The following is an 18,697-nucleotide window of genomic DNA, read 5'->3' on the forward strand; positions in this document are numbered from 1 at the left end:
CAAGAACTCCACCACCCTCTCCACAACCGCCCATGCGGATAGCCCGTTCACATGTTCGCCTGTGTCTTGTCGTTGCGGCGTCTATCCTCTGTCTGGTGTATAGAACAAGTGCGCTGGCTAGGAGTATCCGAAACGCTCTTAAACGTACAAATCAAGAGTAAGTGGAAATATGCGATGCATGGTTACAGTTCGCTGAAGTTCGCCTGTGCAATGCACGGTAATCAATAGCGTTTGCTACGCTTGTTGAGATTTTTTACGGACACAAGTCCCGAATGGCTTTTTCCTTTAGTGATTGCACATTTTTTTTGGACATCATTGGCGTATGTCATGTGACATCATCCATGATGTAACCAAGTGCTTCTTTTGAGATGGACATGAGAGAAATCGGAATTTCAACTTTCGCTGTTGTAAAATCTTCTCCCATTCAGGAAAATGCAACGGCGGCAAATCAACACATTTTAAAATTACTCGATTTAAAAAGGTCCGGCCACTTCTTGGAACCCGCTGATGGAGTGCATATGTTCTCTCCCACTGACTGCTTGTAGCGTCGCACGGAATAGGAGAGTCATGACCGGTCTTTTCAGAGGTCATAGCTTAGAATATATGAATCTGCTGGCCCTTCCTCCACTGATCAAATGAACGAGCGCATGAGTGCGATGGTCAGCTTGTGATGACTGACGTGCAGGTGTTTATCCACAACACCAAACAAAAACGGCTGCAGCTCTCTCCTCTACAGCCTCCCCACGCCCCTCGCCTCCGAATTGCACACAATTCACACTCGGCATCTTCTAGATCCTCTGTGGACCTGCCCCTGCCTACCTCTCCCCTCTCATCTCACGCTACGACTCTCCGTACATTCTCTTCTCCAGCAACCAAGGCGAAACCCCCAGTTAACATCCGTTCAGTGGGAGGTCACTAATTCTGTGCTGCCCCCACCGTCTGATTCTCCCTTCCCTCAGCTATGTGTGCTGTTGTCTCCCTGCCCTTGTTGAAGTCTAGTCCCTTATTTATATTTTGTGCATTTGACTGACTGCTTCTTTGTATTCGTAAAATAAATATGCTCACTGTTGCTGTTCAGCGGCTTTTGATGTGTTCACATTTGGATTGTTGGCAAGAGTTTAATTGTACGGAGATCTGGGACTGGTATTATGTTGAGCTTTATCACAGTTTTGATACTAAATCTAACGAAGACAGCTCCTTGAGGAGTGGTCCCATAGAGACCTCTCTACAGGGTATAAGGGAGCGGCCATGGCCTAACGGTCCACACACTGGACTTGCAATCCCCAGGTCGGCAGTTTCATTCCATCTCCCGGGGCGGCAGTTGAAACAATGGCGCAAGTTTCTTAAACCCCCCCAACCAGCCACCACCACTGTGCACCCAGCGATGTAAATGGCACAGCCGATCGGGAGGGTACGTGTGGTGGGGTAAAGTGTGGGTACGCCCACCTCTTCCAACATGTCTGTTCAACGTCGAAAAGTAGACCAAATACCCTCAGGAGGGGCTGTCTAGAGCACCCTCGAGCGAAGGCCATTCTACTAGCAGTGTCGTGAGCGAGTGGTTGCAGGGCTGCGCCTTTGCCGTGTATGGTGCGTGACCCGCGCCGTCCTGCTGTGCTCACAGCGCCACGCATCCCCCCGGAGAAGCGAATCTTCACGACGACGCACACGCCGGGCTGCGTCTTCCTGGACGTGGACGAGAGGTGAGCGCTGCCAGGGCTCACGAAGTTTCGCTCGCTGACATCGCTACCACTTTCGCTCTCCGCTGGTGTCCATTGATTAAAGTGAATTAAAATCTGTTCCTTAAGTTCGCGATAAATGAACTTAATTCGGGTCCGAGTATCTGTTATTTAGAGTTTATATTATTATTCTGCTATGGTTACCGTTGAGGCATAGCGTAGAACCCGCAAGGCCCCCTCGTGGGGTGTGTAGGTAAATGCTGGCCGTTTCTCAGCTGTCACACAATGCCAGAAGACTTCTCTCGACGTTTTTGAGCCATTGGGTTTGTGCTCAGTTACGGTGTTGAAATAAAAACCGGTGTGACACATTTTGTCTCGTACCCTCTCGCTGACGTCACCCTCCTGCCCTTGTGTCCCCATTCCTTCTGGACAGGGCGATCCCCCTGCTGGGATACCTGCCCCAGGACCTAGTGGGGACCCCCATGCTGACGTACATCCACCCCAACGACCGGCACCTGATGCTCGCCGTGCACAAGAAGAGTGAGTGCGGGAAACCCCAGGGTTGGGGACAACCGCCCAGAAACCGGCAGAGCCCTTAGTGCCACTCCAGAGACGTGTTTCATTCCCACTGTTAGCACTGAGGGCTCCTTCATTATCACCAATGGTCTTCCACCTTGGTTACAAAGCTCATTTACTTACCTCTGTCTCTATGAGATCCAAATGAGAGCTCAATGCTACAACACATATCTGTTTCCATGTACATATTACAAATATTCAGTTCTGGCTTGAAAAGGAGACTCCTGCTCTCAGACTGTGTGCTTTTTCCTGGTAATAAAGATTGCCCATCTACCTGTAACCCATCTACCTACCTACATCACGACCTGTCTATAATACTTTTCATAGACATCAAAAATACAGATGCGTGTTTGTGCGCAATCCACACGTGTTTCATCTATCTGCCATGTCTAATTGTCACATTGTCAATCTTCCTGTCCGCCCGCTCCACCGACAGTCTTGAAGTTTGTGGGGCAGCCATTCGACCACTCCCCATTCCGCTTCTGCTCGTACAACGGGGACTATGTGACCATCGATACGAGCTGGTCGAGCTTCGTAAACCCGTGGAGCCGCAAGGTGGCCTTCATCATCGGCCGCCACAAAGTCCGCACGTGAGTCCGCCGGTCGAACGGGCGCGGACTCGCGGCGCAGGGCCGGGCCTGGCTAATGGATGTGCTAGCGCAAGGCAGGCGCGGAGGGAGGGTGGCCCACACGGGGGCTTCACGGGGCCTGCACTTGCCCGGGAGAGCCTCGTCGACGCTCGCCACTTTTTCTTAGGAGGGGGTCCCACTACGTTGTGGATGTTTGGCCAAGCATTCCACGTTCGTAATGAGAGTTGGCTTCGTGTGAGAGGAAACTGGATAATCAGGAGAAAACCCATCACACAGTTGGATTTAAGAATCCATTTTTTTTATTTCCACCTTGCAGCAAAGCGGGTTTGGGAGTTTTGTAAGCAATTTGCTTGATCTACCAGCCCTTGCTCCCAAAGTCCTGGATCACAGGCCTGGGGGAATAATGTAGCGGCAGCGTTGGGCATTCATGCAGAGCGCGCAGGTTAGGATTTTGTTTTTGTTACGGCGCCCCACGTGACCCCCTTGCCTGTTGTGTCCCCCCTCTCTGGCCCCTCTCCCCATCCCCCAGAGGCCCCCTCAACGAGGACGTGTTTGCGAGCCCCGCGGCCGCGGTGGTTGGCGAAGTGGAGCCGCGGGCTCCGGACTCGGACGTCGCTGACATCCAGGAGAGGATCCACAAACTCCTGCTGCAGGTGCGGCCTGCATGCTGAGCGCACCTCTGTGCATTGTCTTTGTTAGGTTCCTCCTTTTCCTCTTGTTAATTTCCAGCAGCTGTTACCATGGCTGTCATCGGCAAATCTGAGATCGTTATTCCTGTCTTCATTTATGTCTATGCCTTTATTTTCTCCAATCCAGTCTTTGTAAAAAAAAAAATTCCCAATGTTCACTGTGAATAACTTTTCACGAAGCGCGTGACTTCCCGCCTGACTCCCCTTGTGCACACACAGTGCCGCGCTGGCCCTCGCGGACTCTTGCTAACGGCGTGACATCTGCGTGTCGTCTGCATGTCGTCTGCGCATTGCCCGCCCGCAGCCTGTGCACAATAATGGCTCGAGCGGCTACGGGAGCCTCATGGGCAGCAACGGGCATGACTCGCACGGGCACCGGCTGAGCCTCGCTTCCTCCAGCGAGGGCACCGGCGCTGCACCTGATGACGGCCACGCCGACAAACCCGTACGTTCCGGCGCCAGGCGCACGCACGCAAACACATGCACACGCACGTATGCACAGATACAAAGATCTCCCGCATAGCCTGCGCAGGTTGCCGAGGGAGCTGCCATTATGTGGATGCCAGCACAGCACACGTGCTGGTGGTGGTTTGGTCAGCGCCACACATGGCTGCTTTTTTCTCCCTAGTGCCAATGTTTACTAGATACTCGTGTAAGGCTGCGTCTACATAGGGGAGGTCAAGGACAAGTTCAGATATTCGTCGCTGATGTTGGCCGCGAGAGAGTCTCTCCATAGGTTAGGTTGGCTGTGAGCAGGCCACAGTCAATTTGTAGGACAACCACTGTTGACTTCCACACAATGTGGTACTCGTTTTATCGACCCCTGAGATATAGTCCGATTGTGAGCCACTCGCTCCACTGCTGAGCCACCCCGGGTGGTGAATCTCGTATCTGCAGGGGGGCTTGGTGAGAAAGTCGTGAGGGGGGTGGATGTGGATTTGTGTCTGGCGAGAAACCAATCGGTGCCCTTTGCGCATCTGTGCGTGCGTGTCCTTGCGTGGCCCCCTCCATCCCTCTCCCCTGCTCACGCTGCCCACCGCCACACGCTATGCAGATGTCATTCGCCCAGATCTGCGTGGACGTGCAGCAGCTGACGAACCCCGGGCGGCAGCAGCAGCAGCGCTTCCCGGAGCCCCTGGGCCGGCAGCAGCAGCAGCAGCTGGGAGCGCAAGGTGCTGCCCCCCTCTCGCATTACCCCCTCCCCCCCACCCCCGCTTCACGCCACTGCCATCGTCATCATAGTTTTTGTTATCGTTAAACTTGTCATCAGCGTGATCAATCGCTATTCATCCTTAAAGATAGCACGATTTTAAAAATGCATGACAACGCTTGTACACGAACATAAAAGTGCAATCTGAATCCATTTTCAACTTTATTAGCTTGTCCAACGTGCATTTAAACTCAGGAAATGCGAGATTAAAGAGGTGGGTCTGAGTGAAAATGTAAAACTCTCCATGGACAGGCCCTCTCTTATCCGATGCAGCAGAGAGTGCCACAGGGTAGGGGTCACATGCAAAAGCGCCCGAGTTCTTCAAAGGGACCTCATTGTCATCATCATCACATCTCTGTAAAACCCCACAGAGCTTGTCGTCGCTTACATCGGTGAGTAACTTGGTCAGCGAGTGTTTTGCAAGACGAGCAATTTTTTTAAAATAAATATTAATTTGATAAACGAGCAAGGTCTTGCAATACAAGTAATACGTATATGCTTTGTCTGCCGAGCGTCACGTGATCACAACAGATATATACGATTGCTTTGATATACGAGTGCTTTGGATTACAAACACGTTTCTGGAACGAATTATGCTCGCAATCCAAGGTTTTACTGTACTCGGTATGCAGTTAAACGATTAACTTTGGACACAGTCACGCACACACACACCCAAATCTGTCGAACGGCTTCTTACATTTGTACACACAACTGCAAAGGCCTGTGAGAGAGACCCTGCACCCAGGTTGTCATCCGTGCTGGCTCCGAGCAGGGTTGTTCCCAAGAGCGATTGTGGGTCACGGCCCCGTGGTGTCCGCGTTCGGCGCAGTGGATATGACACAAGCCTCTGCCACCTCCTGCTGCCCCTTCCCTCGCAGTGGGAGATCAAGGCCGGATGGTGCTGCCCAAGGCCGTGCTGGAGATGGGCCAAGAATGCCCGCGGGCCGGACGCAAGCGCTCAACCAGAGCCGTCACGGATGATACCGGCAAGAAGGAGCAGACGGCCATGCCGTCTTACCAGCAGATCAACTGCCTCTACTCCATCATACGGTACGCTCGCCCTCTTGCATCTATCATACCGAGTGTAGGGTGTGGTGGTGATGTGGCTTCATAAAGCATCTAAATGTGACCTCCTTTGGAGAAACAGAAACGACACATTCATTGGTCGTGGCGGGAGTGGCACAATGGTGACACTCGTGCCCCACAGAAAGAAGGGCCTTCTTGCAATATCCGACTTGGGCACCTTGCTGTGGTTCTCTATCTGTTCTGCATGGGTTTCCTCCAGGTTCTTCAGTTGTCTCCTGCAGCTAAATATTTCAGACAATGCCACTGGTATTGGCCAAAACATCTCAATGCTGCAAAATAACCTATTAATAACTCAACAGAGATCCCCATGGCAACATCGTGCCTTACAACATGAACTTGGCAGGACCTTCTTGAAAGGGAGTATTAAGCAAGGCTTGGGTAAACGAGCATCAACAAAGTAGAATGATGGCACGCCGGTTCATGATGAACACGGCCACCCATGTTGACGTTGCGTCATGTTGCTGTGCGCACAGATACCTGGAGAGCTGCAACGTGCCCAAGGCGGAGAAGCGCAAGTGCCCGGCCTTGTGCGAGGCCTCCTCCTCAACCTCGGACGACGAGAAGCCGGACGTGGCCGCACAGGATCCGAGCGGAGCCGAGATGGACCCGGAAGGTGAGGTGTTGGCCGCAGCCGCCTGTGAATACCACAGCGCGTGGCGATTATTCTCGGCAGTTACCGTAAACTTCCTGGCACCGTTGCCTCTTGGCACCCGATATTGATGTAGGAAAGCCGGTGCTTTCGTAACAAAAGTAACATCGGGGATATGTTTTTGGGATAATTAAATAGCTCGAGGACATTTGGTGAATTGGCAAGTGATCGTGGCATAGGTTCCACGTGGCCTCCCTGCTCGTATTCATTACAAGTCACAAGCGAGGCAATGCGTCGGCCTGCTCACATGGGGGTAGGACACTAGGCTCCAGTGGCAGCCTTTTGCCAGTGGAGTACATTCCACATTCCAATGGCAGCGGCCAGCGTCCCTCTTGGACGAACACGACTGCCTTCCTACATAGTGCTGGTAAATGTATTCAGTAAATAGCGATTACAAGACGAGCCTCTCTTAGCGATAAACGCAGTCAATTCACCCGATCGTTATTAAGCATATCGACATATCTATTATTGAATTAGTTTATCCTTTTTGCACACCAACTACATTGCTGGTGAACTCGGTAACTTCCCGCTTGCTTTCATAAGCACCATCAGCATCTGGAATTCATTGACAAATTCGGGTTACGGCTGAGTGGTGTGGAGCAATGGCATAGTGGTTCGCACACTTTGCTACAAATCTGCCGAGCCTGGTTCGATTCCTGGCCATGGCTGACATCGGTGGTGAGTGATAACTGGACCAGCCCTGCCTTCGCCAACCTCCACTGATCGGAGTGGTGAAGTAGAATCAAACAACCCCAGTACCGACATGGCGTGGGCAGGCCCTCATCCAGCAGTGGATTGACATGGCTGTGCGTTTTGTTTCGAAGGCCACGCATCTCTCGTGACGGCCATGGTAGACGAGGGCGACAGTCGCAAGCAATCGTCACCGGCAATAATTGCTCAACGATTTTCTACTCTTTAAATTTTATTCCAAATCTGGACCAATCTGATTGCACGTGGACACCTAGGGTGCCGACTTCCAATCAGAAACTAGTCAGAGGTAATTCAGCTAACCAATGAAAACACTTGCGTGATGCTTTTCTCATTGGCTAGGCACAATTCCGTCGAGCCTTGTAGTAAACCTGTTGCCGGTGACAATTGGTGGCGGCGATCATCCTAGAATTTCCGTAGCGCGTCACTGCGTTCCATCAACTCTGGAGCGCAAAACTAAGGCACCAAATCTCTCGTGGTGGTGGCGGCAGCAGTGATGGAGGCGGAGCCCGAGATGGCGGTGGAGCCCGTGGAGCCGGTGGCGCCGCCCGCCATGGCGACGCCGCCGCCGCCTCCGCCGCCGCTGGCCCCGCTGCCACTGCCCCTGAGCAAGGCGGAGAGCGCCATGTCGGTGACGAGTCAGTGCAGCTACAGCAGCACCATCGTTCACGTGGGCGACCGCGACAAAAAGAACCAGCCGCCCGACTCCGGTACGGCACTGCGCTGTCGTGGCGCTCGAGGGAGGCGAGTGGGCGAACGCACCGGGGAACCTAGCGGCAGCTGCTTCACGAAACGTTACGTGGTCACGTTGCCGTTTGCTTGATGTGGCGAGGAGGTTCGGGAGGTGCTCGTAACCGCTGGCAGATCGTCGGCACTGCTAGAATTCAATGCCAGGTTTCAGCCGCCCGTGACTCAGTTGGGAAAAGTCGTTGCAGCACAATGTGGATGGTGATGTGGCCCAGAGGTAGCGTGTTCTCCGCTTGTTGTAGAGATTTGCGGTTCAAATTTATACGCCGCACCGGTTATTTCTGCAAGTGTATTAACCATTAAATATGCACCGTAACATCATTGGAAATGAGTAGACCATTGTGTGCCGGTGTCATGTTCCAAATTTACACCACAATTTACTTGATTAGAATTATACACACGGCAGCGATAATTGCCCCCTTACTGGCAAACTAATGCTCACTGTCATGGCGGTGCTGAGTCACCTTGTGCCATACAGGGTACAGCTGCCACTGAAGGTACCTTTCTAATTTTTTAGATAAAATGTGATGCAAGGTGCTTTGATTTGCTGAGGCATTTCAGCAATGCCTTATGAATGCAAAGATTATTGCTATTAAACCAGCTTCACTTAACCCATGAAATGTATCAAGGTCATGCTCCAATTCAATTTGATGTTCATAATGTGGCCCAGCTCGGAAAACAGCACTTAGATGACAAGCGGCTGAGAACTTGCGTGTTAAATGATCATAGCTCACGATTTATAACATGGGTAAAAACTAAACATGGCCCATGTGGTTTAACGATTCATCTCCTGGAAATTCCATACATTGTCCTAGTTAGTGGCCACCATTTAATTCAAGATTTTATTATTTTATTGTCCCATTTTACCATTTTCTTTGTATAGCTGCTTTTTTTGTTTGCACAATTTGTTCGCTCGTGTCGCCCAGAATACCCAGGCCACAATGCCTCCAGGCAGCGTGATGTGAGAGAGGCTGCCACTTCACCTCGCGTACCCGTTCATTTTGACGGCGGCAACATGGCGTTAACGTTCCCTGTCCACATAAAAAATGTCCCCTGCATGGTATCCGTGCGCGCAGCGTGCACCAACCCTAACAGGCCCCCTTAATTGAGAGCCGCTGGCCTCGTGTGATTTGAACATATGGCATGAATACATTTTGCGCTAAACCGCAAATAACCGAGTCTCACATGCACAATTCTATGCGTGCAAAGCACAAATTTTGAGCGATGGATCGACATGTCGTCGTTGCGCATCTAGAAATCGCAGCTCTGGAGGACACGCCCAACATGGGGGGCGGAGACCCTCCCGAGATGCCCGGCAAGGGGGGCACGGCCCCCCCACCGGAGAAGGAGCGCGAGAGGGAGGAGTACAAGAAGGTGGGCCTCACCAAGGAGGTGCTGTCGGCCCACACGCTCAAGGAGGAGCAGACGTACATCCAGCGCTTCCTGGCGCGCGACGGCACCACCAACTTCTGGGCGTTCGGCTCCCCGCACCGCTTTTGCCTACCGAGCCAACACCGCGGCCGCTCACGCGACAGAGGTGACCTCAATCATCCACCCCCTCCCCCTGTCAACCTCCACCCACCCCACCCCGGTCAACTCATGGAGTGTTGCTCCTTCACTGCTGCTGCCCTTCTGGCCTCCAGTGGTGGCGCAGTCGCCGCGTGTTAAGAAGGTTCGCGTTTTGAATCCGGCAGGCCGGCTGGGTCGATACTGTGATGCATTCATCAAAAATAGTACGCGCCATTTGCTTCACTCAAAACGATAAAGATGCTGTGACATAATTCGAAGAAGACTTGGACATTGTGCCTGCGCCAAGGTCCAAACTTTCCAAATGTTCCAAATTACTCGCAAATTAATAAAATAGGAAACGCATAAAATTAGTTTACCCCTACTGATAACCTCAGCAGCGTCCTCATGAAAAACAGTACTCAGGCTTGATGGGTAAATAAGCGTAGTAGTTATAATAAAGATGATGATGATAAATATACATTCTGTTACGTTCCTGTGCTAATTTGTAATGGGAATGTATGTGTGTTGTTCGTCTCTGCGTGCAGGCGTCCACGGCCTGTCTCATCAGAGCTCCAAGGTGAGCGGTCCCACTCTGCGCCGCGCTGGCACCAGCGGCGCCGGCACCGGTGCCGGCACCTCCGGCCGACTCAGCAAATCGAAGCCCAAGCGAGCGAAGCAGCAGCAGGAGTCGTCAGACAGCGGGCCCGGCTCCACCTACGCGCAGACGCCCTTCCAGCGCCGTGCCACCGCCGGCACCCGGTTCCAGCCGACCGTCGAGCAGGTGGCGGCCTGCAGCCAGAGCTGGTTGCCCTCGGACGAGTGCTTGGGCCCACTGCGCCAGCACGTGGCCTCCCTGCCCCCTCACGTGGCGGTGGGGCCCCCGGGGCTGGGGCCGCAGGGCGTGGGGCTCTACCAGCTGTCGTACCCGCTGCCCGTGCTGCCCGGCTTCCAGCCCGTCTCTGCCGAGGCCCAGTTCCCAGCGACCACCGTGGCGGCAGCAACGGTGCCGCCGTACCTGGCACCCGTGCTCACGTTCATGATGCCGCAAAACTACCTCCTGCCCGCCGCCGGCTGCTACCAGGTGGCCGGGTCTGCGCAAGGGCCCGCGCCGGCCGTGTACACTCTGCCGCCGTTTGCGCTGGCCTCCGCGGGGGCGCCAGGGCTGATCGCCGACCCTTCCCAGGCCTCCGCGGCCACGCCGGCCGCGTCGATGCCGATGATGTCGTCGCTTACATCGGCGCCGGCTTCCTCGGGGCGGTACCCACAGCACATCATCACCACCGGCGTGGAGGAGGAGGAAGAGGAGGAGGCGCCGGGCGTGGACGACGTGGACATGGGGGAGGCGGCGGATCTGCTGGCGGCCGTGGAGCCGGCAGCACTTGCAGGATCGCGGGCTTCCACGCCGGGCGTGCTGGCGGCACCGCTGTCACCCGGCCTGGAGGAGCAGGACTCGGCGCCGTCGCTCTTCGACCAATCGCGGTGCAGCTCCCCACTGCAGCTCAACCTCCTCAACTTGGACGAGGCGACACCGCGCGCAAATGAGCGCGCCGATGGTGGCGCCGGCGCTGAGCAGCAGCCCGGCGAGCAGCAGGTACGGGGCCCGGCGTGCGGGATGCACAGCACTCAGGGGCCCACTCAACCTCATAAATTGGACCTCACAGCAATGGTTTTGGTCAAATCACCTCCCCCTAAATCTTGAAAAATATCCGTAGCCAAGCACCAGGCAAGGGCTCACCATGGAGTCACTCTCACAATTCACCCATGACTCGCTCCACCATCAATCTCTCAAATCACCTGAAAATCCTCAGTATCACCTCGGACTCCACATTCTCACTCGACAACCACGTCCTCTACACAGTTAAAACATCTTAGGGGCTTATGGTACATCTGCCCACCATTGACTACAGCCACTGTGAACACTCGAGCTTGTAGCGTTGTAGGCCCTCGCCTTGAATATTGCAAAGCCATCCTTATTCACACATTATAAAAACAGCTCAACAAACTACAGCGGCTTCAAAGCAACCTGTGTCGTGTTATCGTGGGCATTAGGCATGACCACATGACTTCCATGGCTTCACAGAAGTCTTTGCACTGGCTCCCCATTAAAGCAAGGGTACAGGACAAGATTGCTATCCTGTGCCCATAATCTCCTCATCGTACCCAGGACTGTCCTGGAAAAGTGGCATTTGTCCGTCGCTGCACTCCCACTACACATGCTCAGCATCCCTGCAGCATCCACCTTCAAATGACAGTTCAAGGCTCTCATTAGTTCTCACCTGTTCAGGCTCTCAGTGGTTCAGGCCGCATACGAAGGACTTTGAGCTCTGGCTCCAGGCCTCCGAGTTCTCTGTTGAATGTTGTTTTCAATTCGTGAGATACGTGCATGACAAATTGTGTTTGTAATTATTAGTATTGTTATGCATGCGTAAGCCCCCTACAGCATCCGGCTTCATTTTTTTCCAGGATGCCAGCGAAGAGGGGAACAACAACGACACAATGTCCACTTCCAGCGACCTCCTGGACCTGCTGCTGCAGGAGGACTCCCACTCGGGCACGGACTCGGCCGCCTCGGGCTCGGGGTCCTCGGGCTCGGGGTCGTCGGGTTCGCGCTCGCTCGGCTCCGCGGGCTCGGGCGGCTCCAACGCCTGCGACACGTCGCGCAGCGGCACAGGTGAGCGCACGGACTCGCCTCCACGCAGATGCGGACGCTCGAGCGAATCGATACCGGAGACTAACATGGGGCGGTGATTTGATGCGGCGGTGGCGCATTCTCTACTCGTTGCAGCAGTTCGGTTCATGTCCAACAGGCTGCCCTGTGGGTGGTGCATTAACCGTACAGGCCATCTAATTACCTCACAGTGGACGTTAATATCCCGTAACGTAATTCGAAAAGAGTTGGCTGTTGTGTGCTGGTGGCATGGTCCAAATTTGCTGAATTAAAAAAAATGTACCTGCAAATTACTCGATTTAAATTTAAACAGAAATATTTCCCCCTCATGCAAAAACGTGGTAAGACCCTCTTGAAAAAGTCTTGAGACTCAGTGAAGCTTTTCTGAGTAAACGTATGCAATTTTTATCTGACGAAACGAGTGGTTGATTGAAATCCACATTTGAACCCAAATGAATTGGCTCGGTGATCTGACATGGTATTATATATATTTATTTGGCGAGACGGACATGGAAGGAGGTGAATCGTCTGCTTGGTTATTTTGTGACGTGGTGTTAGCACCTTCCTGTGCAGCGGCGTTAATTTATGTCGACTCCTCGTGTGTGGGTCACCTGCAGGCAGCACCAGCAACACCAGCCAGTACTTTGCAAGCAATGACTCATCGGAGGTTGACCAGAAAGAGCGCAAGGAGAGGGAGGAGGACAACAAGTTCAAGCAGCTGTTGCTGCAGGACCCCATCTGGCTGCTCATGGCCAACACCAACGAGTCAGTCATGATGACCTATCAGCTGCCCTCCCGGTGAGTCAACGGTGTTATTTGAAAACACGTAGAAACTGTCACTCCCAACTGCAAAAACTTGTCAGCATCCTGCTGAAAAAGAGTCTTGGGACTCCTGGAGGCTTTCCTGGGTAAATAGTGTATATTAATAATAAAGCAGTTCAGTTAAGGTGAGTTGATAATACTGGATGGGCAGGCCTGGACAGGGCAGTGTTGCACAAGTCAAGTGCGTTGTTGTTGGTAGGTGAGCATAGGGGCTTTTTGGTGAGCGGGCAGCCTGGTGGGTGAACAGATGCTCTTGTGGGTGAGCGGGTGGGTTAGTGGATAAGTGGGTGGGCTGGTGGGAAGATGAGTGTTGGGCGAGCGGGTGGGGTGGTGGGTGGGTCTGTTATCAAGCAATGAGGCCAGAGAAACAGCCGTTTTCTCTCTTATCGCAGGGACGTGGAGACCGTTCTCAAGGAGGACCGCGAGAAGCTCAAGGAGATGCAGAAGCTGCAGCCTCGCTTCACGGAAGCACAGCGCCGGGAGCTGTGTGAGGTGCACCCATGGCTCAAGAAAGGAGGGCTCCCCGTGGCTATCAACATCCAGGTGCGATTTTGCACCCCAAACACTGCATTCATCCCGATTACTAAGCCATTAATATAATTCGAAATGTATCTCGAGACCGTTGCGTGTTTCCCTTCATTGTGTATCTGTGCTGTCATTCGGCATTTGCGAAAGCCAGTGTGGATTGTAACGTTTTGTCGTCATGGCTGCCAGGTGTGTGAGTGCGGCAGCACCACGAGCACCAAGGCCTCGGCCCCGTTTGACGTGGAGACGCACGAGATGGACGATGGTGGGATGCTCGAACTAGGCGAGGAGGGCTCGGGCGTGGCCCAGCAGGCCGGCACGGTGGCACCCCAGCCCATGCTGCTGCCCCCGCCGCCGCCAGCTCCGTTTGGCGGCACCGTTTCTGCGGCGATGCGTGCGGCCCACAAGACCGCGCAGGCCTCTGAGGGCGTTGCCATGGAGACGGGGGTGTTGAGGAGGGACTGGCAGCAGCGAGGACAAATTGCGTCACCGGCGAAACGAGCGCAGCAGCAGCAGTCGGAGGCATCCTCTGAATTTGCGCGGCCCTCAGCGTGCAAGTAGCGTGGTGGTGCAAGGTGTGAGGCTCGCAGTCTAAACGACTCTGAGGAATGGTCAAAGTGCAGCTCAGTTTTGACAGAACAATTCTTACCCGTGCTTTAGAGTGTCACCGTGGTGGACAGTAGCGTAGTGACCTGTGCACCGTTACTGCGTTGGCAGCAATCTCATTACGATCTTCGTGGCTCATTTGTGGTCGTTCGGCAAGGGCGGCTCGATATAAATCGTGTGCCCAGCTGCTGCCGTGTCATTGGTGGCGCTGCGCAGACAAAGGTGGATGTGCCTGTGTGGCGCGGATTCCCTTGAACGCAGGCGTGCATTGGGCTGGCCACAGCAGTCGCCCACAAGCAGCGCTACCCACACGGCAAGTATGTGTCTTTGTGAATGGGTGTTTGAATGTGCATGTACATGCCCAGGCGAAGAGACCACTGGATTCATATTCCATAAGCAGCCCAGCACAGGGGTGCACAATGGTAGGTGTGCGAACTGATTCAACTCAAACGTATGTGATTGCATTGGCAGCGATCTATAATTACTGGCGAATTGGATCTCTTCACTTTCATCTCCTGTAGCTTTTTTATTTTAAAAAGGCAGTTGCTAAGCAGATTCCTGAATGGATTTAATACAAAACAGCCACAGCACAAAGGACTAAACGAGTTGGTGAGCATCGGCAGGCTCCGTGAGTAGAGTCGGGGTACAGTCTATGGGTTTGGACTGACACAACATGAGTAAATACAAAGGCCGAGACTTGTGTTATGGCTGCTCGCAATGCAGATGAATGGAGCCAGTCAAGTGAGAAGATTGACCAAGAAATAGGTGGAAACAAAGGCATCTCCACGATTGAAAAGCATGGACTGGAGGATCACTTCAGAACTCGCCCGGAGTGTCCTCGGGTTGTCTACGTTACTCATGATAAACCTCCGTGTCTGTCTGACTGCGCTGGACGTTATCAGGACTGTTTTTGTGCCGAAATATCCCCGAGTTACCTCATTTGTCATTGCGAACTTGTCTCTGGGAAACAAAAAAAACGAATTTCAAGCGGACAGAAGACATAAAACGGCTAGCGGTCTGGGGGCCACGGGGAACCCATGAACTAGAACAAGATCTGCTGGTAGACGCTCCCATCCGACTCGCTGTGTCGCTCTTATTGGCCTTGTCATTATTACTGCTGTAGACTCTATGCCTTGTGCATCTCGCAACCAAACACGAGCTAATCTCATCGCTTCACCTCCACAGTGGTTATCCTGCTGGGCTGCCATTTAATCTTCAGTCTCAACCGTCGGCCATCATCACCCTTACCAATGTGTCCTGGCCCATGCCCACAGTCAATATGATGTCTCTTATTTGTATTTGTTCTCCAATCAGTCTGTTGATCTTTGCCTTCCTCTCAGTTGAATTCCAAGCATGCATCTCTCCATGCTTCTCTGCATATGCTGCATCTTGTTTTATTTATGTAATCAGTGTATTTACAATCTATTTGTAGCAGCTAACATGCATTCCTTGAAAACTGTATTCTTTTGGCAGATGGGTAGGTTTCTATTCATTATCAAGCATAGATTTTCAAAAGTACCCCAACCTGCTCTCGATCGCCACCATTTTCATCCCGGTGTGTCTTCAACAATCGGTATGTTTTCCAGTTGTCTCCCTCCAACAGTTACCCGAATTGGTCTAGTGCTCATTCATTTTGAGCACAACTTTTCAACTTTAAACATTTATCGTTAAGATTCTTGTGACACCGAGGACATCGCGCTTGGTTGTTTGGTCGCTGCTAGAATGAACAAGAAAGGCAGCGAGAGACTCGGGACTCCGTCTCCACAATCGGACGGATTGTCACCATGTGATGTATGGCCCCATTGGTGTCGTCTGCGTCCCTCGGTCTGCAGGGTCTGTCGTCTTGGGTACGTCTCCCTCGATGTAGTGTCACACGCCCACACCAGACGCCCCAGCAGTATGTATGACCTTGTTGTAGTGCAGAATGTACATTCGTGATGTACTGGACTCGTGATGAGAGTGCGTGACAACAAACGTTCAGACGTAGACTGGTATGTGCTCGTAAGCGTGATGTGCAATCGTGTGCAAAGTGAAACACGGGCCTACCTGTGTTGACTTCATTGTTGTGTGCTTGACACTGAGTTGTGCTGTATTTCATTGTCTCTTTAATGTATTATTAATGCAGTGTTGTTTTTTTCCGTGACCTAATTAACGGAGCGAGATGGAATTGCTCGCTGCGATTGCTCGCTCCACACTCCGATTGCTCGCTCCACACTCCGATTGCTCGCTCCACACTCCGATTGCTCGCTCCACACTTCGACCGGCCTTTTAGTCTGCGTCAGTCTTCTCCGTGGTTGGGACTGGAAGGCTGCAATGTGGGCAACAAGATCGATTGCCTGCCGATCTAGAGGGCTCTTTTGTGCCCGACAGCTAGCCATTAATATTATTATTCCTACTACTACGCTTGTTTACCCAACAAAGCCCAATTGAGTCGCTTTCAGGAGGGTGCTGCCAAGCATTCACAGTAAAGAGCGATGCTTGCTATGTATCATCCCAATTTGGCCAATTTGGACCATGACGAACAGTTTGAACCATGTTGTGGCCTAGTGAAATATATGCCCTCTCCAAGTCGAGGCACAGTGTCCCGTGCTCAAATGGAGGGCAGCACACTTTGCATTGGTGGTGGAAAGTCTACATTCCTGTGGCAGGAGCCCGTCTTTCTGTAGGATAGCCACTTGACTTACCAGGAAGTGATACTCTCTTTATCGATACTGGAAGAATTGATGATGGGCTACGCTCCACTCCCTGAGAAGTATTTGAACTCGCAATCTCGTGATGGTGAGTGAAGGGGCCTGACCACTGATAAGTTACTCTGGCCGTTAAAAAAGTTGTACAATCAAACTGCAGCAACTGCCATGAGCCTATCTGCACAGGGCTTTGGGGACACTCCCAGAGGTGGCCTTTGAGAAATGCACATTGTGATTGCTGCTATGAATACTATTATTTATAGTCGTGAAGATGTAACTGTAACGGGAGTGAATAACAAAGTACAAAAAAGTAATTCCTGCTGGTATTGGTCATCACTGATAAGGGAATGTGTTTTGTGGGTTTTGCTATTTTATATATAACTTGATGCTTTGGTTGGACTGCGCGACACTTTATATTGGGCCTGTGGTCACAGCAGTCACTTGCGCTGCATCTTTACATGAGTCATTTTATTTTTGTATGCGTGTTTAGTTATGTATTTGTAAAAAAAAAGTGTGCAAAAAAGTGAATTAGATACATCTTTAAAGCTTCACCCAATGGGGCCGACCGAGTCCTGTGCCTGGATGCATGCAGACGCATGTCTGCCCGAATTTATTTTTGTAATCCTGATGAAAATTACGTGCAAGCACTTAATATCTGCACGAGGTCTGGCCCTTGGTTTAACTCGTAAAAGCAACTGCCATGCATTCAGATGGGTCACAAGTGAATTCCATTTTCCACTGCACTGGTGTTTTGTTTTATCCTGAAGTGCATCGAATTTACATGCTGGAGAAAGTTCTGCGATTTTCTATCCGTGTCATCTCATGTCTCTTAAAGGGTTTGTGAGGTTCTCTCCTGCAGAGCAAGGGGGTGTGTGAACAAGGTAACGGTATCTGCAGTGTGAATGCGATGCGGCACGGGTGTCAACGTGTAGTTGATCAGTTTAGCATGTATACAGGTGAATGTCCTTGCACATACAAGTGAGGGGCTGATGCTGTAAATGTGCATTACGCAGGTGAATAGGGAAACTGCAGGTTTTTAATGCCTGGTTTTGCTGCATTTTTTTAATATTGACATTTGAGAATCCAAATGTCATCTTCACAAATTGTCTGTGAACAAACGTTCAGATTTCTTCACTGTTTATTATATACTCGTCATGTTTATTGTTATTACAATGTTATATTTTTCAATGAAATGTTCGTCAGGAAATTTCTACCGCTGTTGAGAGATTTGACGTTTTGAGTTCTTGTTTTAGGATGTGTGGCTTTCACAAATTTGCGTGAATAAAGTCATGAAGTGACATTCGTTTGTCTGGCCGGTTTGATATCGCTCACTTGGTATTGGCAATGTGCTTCATGTTGTGCCTACTACTGGATTCCCACGCTAATACACAGGAGGTGGCCCTCATATCCCGTTTAGTCCTGAGGCAGTGATGGAGAGTCTAGGTTACTTTGCTGGGCAGGTCACTCGACAACAACCACTGTTGACTGTTTCAATGTGTAGTGGGTGTTAGTGTTATACGCGGTCACCACTGCTTACCTGGTGTAGCGCCAGCCATGGGTCACCCGGGGGCGACAGCGAGTACGGTCTGCATGAAGTAACGCCGTTCAGCCAGGGAACCCATAGAGCGGTTGGGGACCTGAGGTACACACCCCAGGCCCCCAGTGGGGGCTGGGGGATTGCGCAATAGTCCAGGTCCCTCCAGAAGGTTCCAGAGAGTAGGCGTGGCCAGGGGCGGAGTGACCCTGGCCACCGTATATAAGTCGGACCTCTGAACGGGTTTGCCGGTCGTCAAGCTGAAGACCCGAAGAGCCAGCCTAGAATAGGACCCTGGGAACCCCCGGACCCGACGTCCTTCTAAGGGCCGGGACCGAGCGGGCCAGTGGCCGGGCCCCGAGGACATTGGCTGGGTCGGGTCAGGCTAGCCTCCCCTTGGGCCCCTAGCCGGAGG

At 52.2% G+C, this 18,697-nt stretch overlaps 1 protein-coding gene across 5 annotated transcripts in view; it reads left to right on the forward strand.

Moving 5' to 3' along the window:
* The window catches only part of PER1 (period circadian regulator 1), a 36,809-nt gene extending 18,761 nt beyond the window's left edge, over positions 1 to 18,048 (forward strand). For 3 of the 5 annotated variants that reach the window (XM_076070207.1, XM_076070210.1, XM_076070209.1), the window contains 16 exons: positions 104 to 157; positions 1,622 to 1,700; positions 2,110 to 2,216; positions 2,689 to 2,842; positions 3,372 to 3,495; positions 3,836 to 3,976; positions 4,586 to 4,703; positions 5,620 to 5,791; positions 6,301 to 6,440; positions 7,676 to 7,894; positions 9,187 to 9,468; positions 9,986 to 11,031; positions 11,904 to 12,111; positions 12,726 to 12,906; positions 13,323 to 13,473; positions 13,645 to 18,048. In XM_076070207.1, the coding sequence (XP_075926322.1) occupies positions 104 to 157; positions 1,622 to 1,700; positions 2,110 to 2,216; positions 2,689 to 2,842; positions 3,372 to 3,495; positions 3,836 to 3,976; positions 4,586 to 4,703; positions 5,620 to 5,791; positions 6,301 to 6,440; positions 7,676 to 7,894; positions 9,187 to 9,468; positions 9,986 to 11,031; positions 11,904 to 12,111; positions 12,726 to 12,906; positions 13,323 to 13,473; positions 13,645 to 14,016 (3,548 nt within the window). In that variant the 3' untranslated portion in view covers positions 14,017 to 18,048. The remainder of the gene's footprint in view (positions 1 to 103; positions 158 to 1,621; positions 1,701 to 2,109; positions 2,217 to 2,688; positions 2,843 to 3,371; positions 3,496 to 3,835; positions 3,977 to 4,585; positions 4,704 to 5,619; positions 5,792 to 6,300; positions 6,441 to 7,675; positions 7,895 to 9,186; positions 9,469 to 9,985; positions 11,032 to 11,903; positions 12,112 to 12,725; positions 12,907 to 13,322; positions 13,474 to 13,644) is intronic. The other 2 variants (XM_076070211.1, XM_076070212.1) reach the window with 2 other exon arrangements.
* The last annotated feature ends 649 nt before the right edge of the window (positions 18,049 to 18,697 follow it).

The sequence above is a fragment of the Petromyzon marinus genome, chromosome 28 (assembly GCF_048934315.1).
Source record: "Petromyzon marinus isolate PM22_M1 ecotype Great Lakes invasive population chromosome 28, UKy_Petmar_22M1.pri1.0, whole genome shotgun sequence".
NCBI classification, from domain to species: domain Eukaryota; kingdom Metazoa; phylum Chordata; class Hyperoartia; order Petromyzontiformes; family Petromyzontidae; genus Petromyzon; species Petromyzon marinus.